Source organism: Buceros rhinoceros, unplaced genomic scaffold (assembly GCF_000710305.1).
Source record: "Buceros rhinoceros silvestris isolate BGI_N320 unplaced genomic scaffold, ASM71030v1 scaffold10116, whole genome shotgun sequence".
NCBI classification, from domain to species: Eukaryota; Metazoa; Chordata; class Aves; order Bucerotiformes; family Bucerotidae; genus Buceros; species Buceros rhinoceros.
The window spans coordinates 13,882-18,926 of record NW_010419361.1 but is presented as its reverse complement, the minus strand read 5'-3'; the positions used below and the strand labels follow the sequence as shown (position 1 = coordinate 18,926).

The 5,045-nt window shown below is 39.4% G+C and overlaps 1 protein-coding gene across 2 annotated transcripts in view; it reads left to right on the top strand.

Annotated features, from left to right (window-relative positions):
• Positions 1 to 5,045, top strand: part of ALDH1A1 (aldehyde dehydrogenase 1 family, member A1) — a 33,594-nt gene that overhangs the window by 16,365 nt on the left and 12,184 nt on the right. For both annotated transcript variants that reach the window (XM_010138885.1, XM_010138886.1), the window contains exons 5-6: positions 573 to 634; positions 2,314 to 2,442. In XM_010138885.1, coding sequence (XP_010137187.1) covers positions 573 to 634; positions 2,314 to 2,442 — 191 coding nt within the window. The remainder of the gene's footprint in view (positions 1 to 572; positions 635 to 2,313; positions 2,443 to 5,045) is intronic.

Genomic DNA, 5,045 nt, shown 5'->3' with positions numbered 1-5,045 from the left:
CACTCTTTCTAGTTGCCTTCTTTCAGAAGGACAAAGAAAAGAATGGTAATAAAGAAGGAGTTAAGGAAAACTGGAGTGATAATTACTTCCAACTTTTTTACATCACACAGACCTCTACACTGGGCTTAATGGAACACATGTTTTTTTGAATCAAAGAGAATTTTATACATAATGGATTTGATTTAAGCTAAGATCTAATATTAAAAAATGTCTGATATGTACCTAGGATTACAAGTAGCTTTTAAAAGAGCACTTTCCCAAAAAAACAGGTGATAAAAGAAAAAAGACTTGAGGAATAGTCATTCATGTGTGGTGCATACCATATTGAGAAGCAGGGCTATCACTGCAAAAAGTCAGACTGGCAGAATCAAACCTCGGAGCTATGAAGAAAGCAGATATTGAATCCAGATGTACTTTATGGTTGGGTTTTTGCACAGTTAAGGTTCTGAAAATATAATTTATAAGGAAAATTGTATCCAGATAGGTTTGATGTCTGACTTCATCGTTTTCTCATTTAACTGTTTCTCACAGATTCTTCTTCTCAACGTCTAATTTGTTTTCTCTTCTCCTAGATGGAGACTTTTTTACATTTACAAGACATGAACCTATTGGAGTGTGTGGCCAAATTATTCCTGTAAGTTGGAGCCTTTTATGTAAAACACAAATGTTCCTCTTACGAGTGGAAATGCTACTGAGATTTTGTCTATGCGAGTGTATTTGTGAGATATTACCACTCAGAAGCTTTCACCTCCTGAAAGATAGAGGCTATCCTGCGTCCTCATCTAGTTCTGCAACATGGAGTTTTTGATGAGCCAGTCAGGCCCAGTCTGGATGTGTCCAGTAAGCACGGTGATACTCAGCCGTATGTTCCCAAGCTCCTGTTTGGAGTATCTAAATTTTCAGTTCTGAAGTCACTTATTTTAAGTGAAGATTGAAAAGGCCCACCCGAGTCTGAACATCCAAATCTCTGAGGAACTCAACTTTTATTTATGAGGTCTACACGCCTTCAATGGTGGCTGTGAAAATGGTTATAAGCACGAGACATCCCTGATTCACCCACCTCTTTGCACACGGCAGGTGTGAATGGCCTGACCCGACCTGCTCAACAGCTTACCAGGTTCTGAAACAGTCAGCTCATCTATCAGGTTTACTCAGCCATGTGGGTCCCAATGTTTTTCAGTTCAGCCTGCAGATTTGCTATCTCTTCAGAACACCACACAGATTGAGAGAAGATCACTGGAATACATTTGCATCCAGGCTCTAGAAGAGCTTGGGAATCTGCTGGTTTAGATTTTAGAAAAGCTAGACGTGGCCACTTCTAAATAAAATTTCTTCCTGGAAGTATAAACAGTTAGTACGAAGACTGGCTTCCCTTACAAAGTGCTCAAGGGCTTCTGAGTCTATCTTTATTTTCTCTTCATTGTAATGTGAACCCACCAACTTGGAGGTTTTTACACAAAACAAAAACTTCGAGGACTATGTGAACACTGCAAAACACTTTTGCTAGCTCTTGGCTTCCATTTCCCTTCCACTCACACAGTGCTGTTTTAATGATGAAGACCCAGAAAACCCTGTAATCTTTTATGTTGTGGTTTTTGTGCTTCTGTTATCTTTGGAGTGGGGGGTGAGACTGAAATAGGGGAAGGAAAGAGATAAAGAACTGCTGCATGTATAGTCCTCCAAGCCTTCCTTACGTAATAGGTAACTGTCAACTGCCTTTTCCCCCACTTTCATGAAGGTAAGTCACACCGTGGGTTTTGTGCTGAGCCCATGGACTTCCAAAGCTATTGGAAATATTGTCAAAGGAGCAACACATTTCCTCCCCCAGGTTGTCCCTCATACCGCTGAACAAGGGGTCTAAAGTAGTCTCTGCTCTGCAGTCTGTCTGGACTGACCACAATAGAGAGCTGCCAGTGAAACATCCAGGGCAGAGGGCAGGGGCAGCATTACATGTTATTACCTTGTCTCCCTGAGAAAACTCAATTGATGACAGTTGCGATCATTTAAGATAGCAGAACTCCCAATTTCACTACTAATCCAGCAACTTTCTGTAAGGCTTTGTTAGAGCAGTATGCTTGTGGTCTCTTGAGCTTTTAATTAAAACCTTGAATCCCCTGGACTCACGTATACCAAAATCACTGGTCTTTGTATAACACGTCTTGCCAGCAGCTTTTTCAAAATATCTTCATTCTGAAAAGAGTTCAACAAAGAGTTCAACCACCCAGTTGACAATTTGCTCTATTATCATAGAAAAAGCAAAGGCATTTCGATGATGTATGAGAAATGGGATATACCTTCTCGTCTGTCTTTTAGTGGAACTTCCCATTGGTTATGTTCATCTGGAAGATCGCCCCTGCCCTTTGTTGTGGAAACACAGTGGTTGTCAAACCAGCAGAACAAACTCCACTGACTGCCCTTTACATGGGATCCCTAATTAAAGAGGTAAGTCATCAACACAGAGGTTTTTTTCCCTTCTGAGAAATGTAAGAGTATACTGCAGCTGAAATGCCACAGAGGTAATATAAGCCACGCTGTCCTCTGCAAGTACTTCTCATTGCATGTCTAGCCTTGTCCTACAGAACTTACCTTACTGTAAACCAGTGAAGCAAATCCAGGGCAAAAGCATGCATATCTTTCATCCCGGTCCAGTCCACACATACAAAAATCCCCACAATAGCAATCTGGTAAACTCGATTCCTTGGCAAATGTGTTTGTGTTACAAAAGAACAGTTCATTTTACAGTCAAAAGCAAACAAGGAGTCAAGGGCAGAGTACTTAGAGGTCTGTGGCAATGACTTTATTAGCATAGTTATCGCAGAAAAGGACCTGTTTGTACAGCTAATTATTATCACTTTTTAAGTGAACAAACTTTTCATCCACCTGGTGTTATTATTAACAGGGAGCTGTAAAATGGAACTGGTGACTACTGCCAAACTTGTGACCTCTTTTCACACCGAAACTACGAGAATACACTTTGTGCTTTGGAACACAAGGAGCGTGGTAGTTTCTCCAGTGTCTCCAAAGTTATGCTGACTAATGTGCCCAGCCCAACAAACACCCAAAGAAGAACAGTTGAGTAGTTTAACTGTCTTGCTTCCCAACATGTTTGAAGAGATGGCACAGATGTCAATATTCACCAGCACATTTTTAGTGCCTTTCCGTTAACACTCTTGCAAAGTATTAACGGAAATTACTTGGCATACTTCATTTTTTTGCTTCAAAACTATGATTCAGCAGATCATACTGACTGATTATATGCCATATTTCAAAGAAAATATGTGACTATCATGAAAGAGCCACGTCCTACCTTTATTGCATCACGTAGTAAATTCTGTTAGATAGTACTGGGGAAGAGGAATTGCTTAAAATATATATCTAAGACACCTTCTCTGTTTTTATTTATCAGTAAGTGTCAGAAAGTATATTTCTCTGAAAAAGCAACTTTATGGGAGAGGTAACTCAGATCTGCCCCAAGTCTAATGAAGTTTCTGTTCTGATACTCTGATTTCCTGGAAGGAGAGGTCGTATGTGGGAATATGATCAGTGGTCCGTTCTGTACGCACGCTTAAAATGATTACGGAGAGGTAACGACGACTGGTATAACGCTAACACATTTTTAGGAAAAGGCAAGATGATTCTCATTTTACTCATTCATCCCGTGTTCAACTGGATGAGAAGCTTAAGCATGCAATTGTTGAATGTCTTTGGTGTATTATCTGGTAGATGCTCTGGAGCTTTAAAAAAGGTAAATATTTGTCTTAGCAAGTCTTTCAAGACTTGTTCATCCAAATCTAGCTGAGTTTTAATTTACACCCAGGTTACCCAAATAAATTGGGAGCCCAAACCCCTGATAGTAATTAAGAACTCAGTGATCACTTCAGTAGCTGCTGAAGTAGGTTTGTGAAACTATTTCAAGATCTAATTTAACATTCTACTTCTCAAGTGTCCACACGAACAAAAACATATATATGTAGTCACTTTTGTTACTCTTCACTATCCTTCTTAATCGTCCTTGCAAGCTTCTAATACAGACATGGAAATTAAATGCCGAAAGTGAATCAGTGGGAATTAGACCTGTAAAAAAAAATATTTCTCTTACTTTTCTCCACAAATTAAGTATGAAATATAATGCTAAGCAAATGGAAGGAACCTTGTTGTCTCGTCAGTTCCAGGGTAAATCTTAATCTGGAATATTAAACGAGCATAAAAAGCAATCATAGAATGTATCTGAGCATGAACTCAAGTAACTGAAGTTGCTCAAATGGAAGTAATTGTCTGGTGTCCATAATGCAGGACGTGAGGTTTAGGACCTGTAACTCACCAGCCGAAATTCATCATTTTCCAAATGACAATAGAAACTTTGTATGTAATTCCAAAACCCTGTTTAATGCCAAAGAGAGGCTTATTTAAGTGGCAATACAGGAGATAGATACATCTTATTGGCCTTTTAATTCTACGCTTACCCTGCAAGTGCCATTGAGAGCCCATGGCTGCTTCGCAAGCCAACAGGAAATCCTGCCTTACTTCACACATCCATGGGAGTTTGCCTGAAAAGATGTTGGAAGAAAGTAACTTAAACTAATACAGAAGTGGTGGGAAACTATAGGTTTGATTTGGCCCACAGGAAAAGCCTCCTTAAACAGAAAATTTGCAAGTTGAGTATCTTGGGTAGCCAGATTTTTCATGCTTGGTAGCTGATCTGCCTCTTTTGGCTGTAAACTCTCATGTCACCCACTCTCTGTGTTAAACCCATGTCCAGAGGAAGAAGTGAAAACATTGAGTTTGAAGTATTATTTCCATAATTTTTCTTAATAGAATTTCAGTTTAAGTCAGTAGATCATTAATTAAATTCCATCTAGCATGAGGGAAAATGAGCAGAAGTCAGGAAGCACCCAGGTTGATTCAAAAGGCTTTAATGAAGCAGGCATGAAATTAAGCAGTAATTTTGCTTCACACATCTGACTGGGGGAGAAAAGAATAGTAAAAAAAAAATTTATTCCTTGGCAATGACACTGAAAAAGAACTAAAAGAGAGGTGAGGGAAAG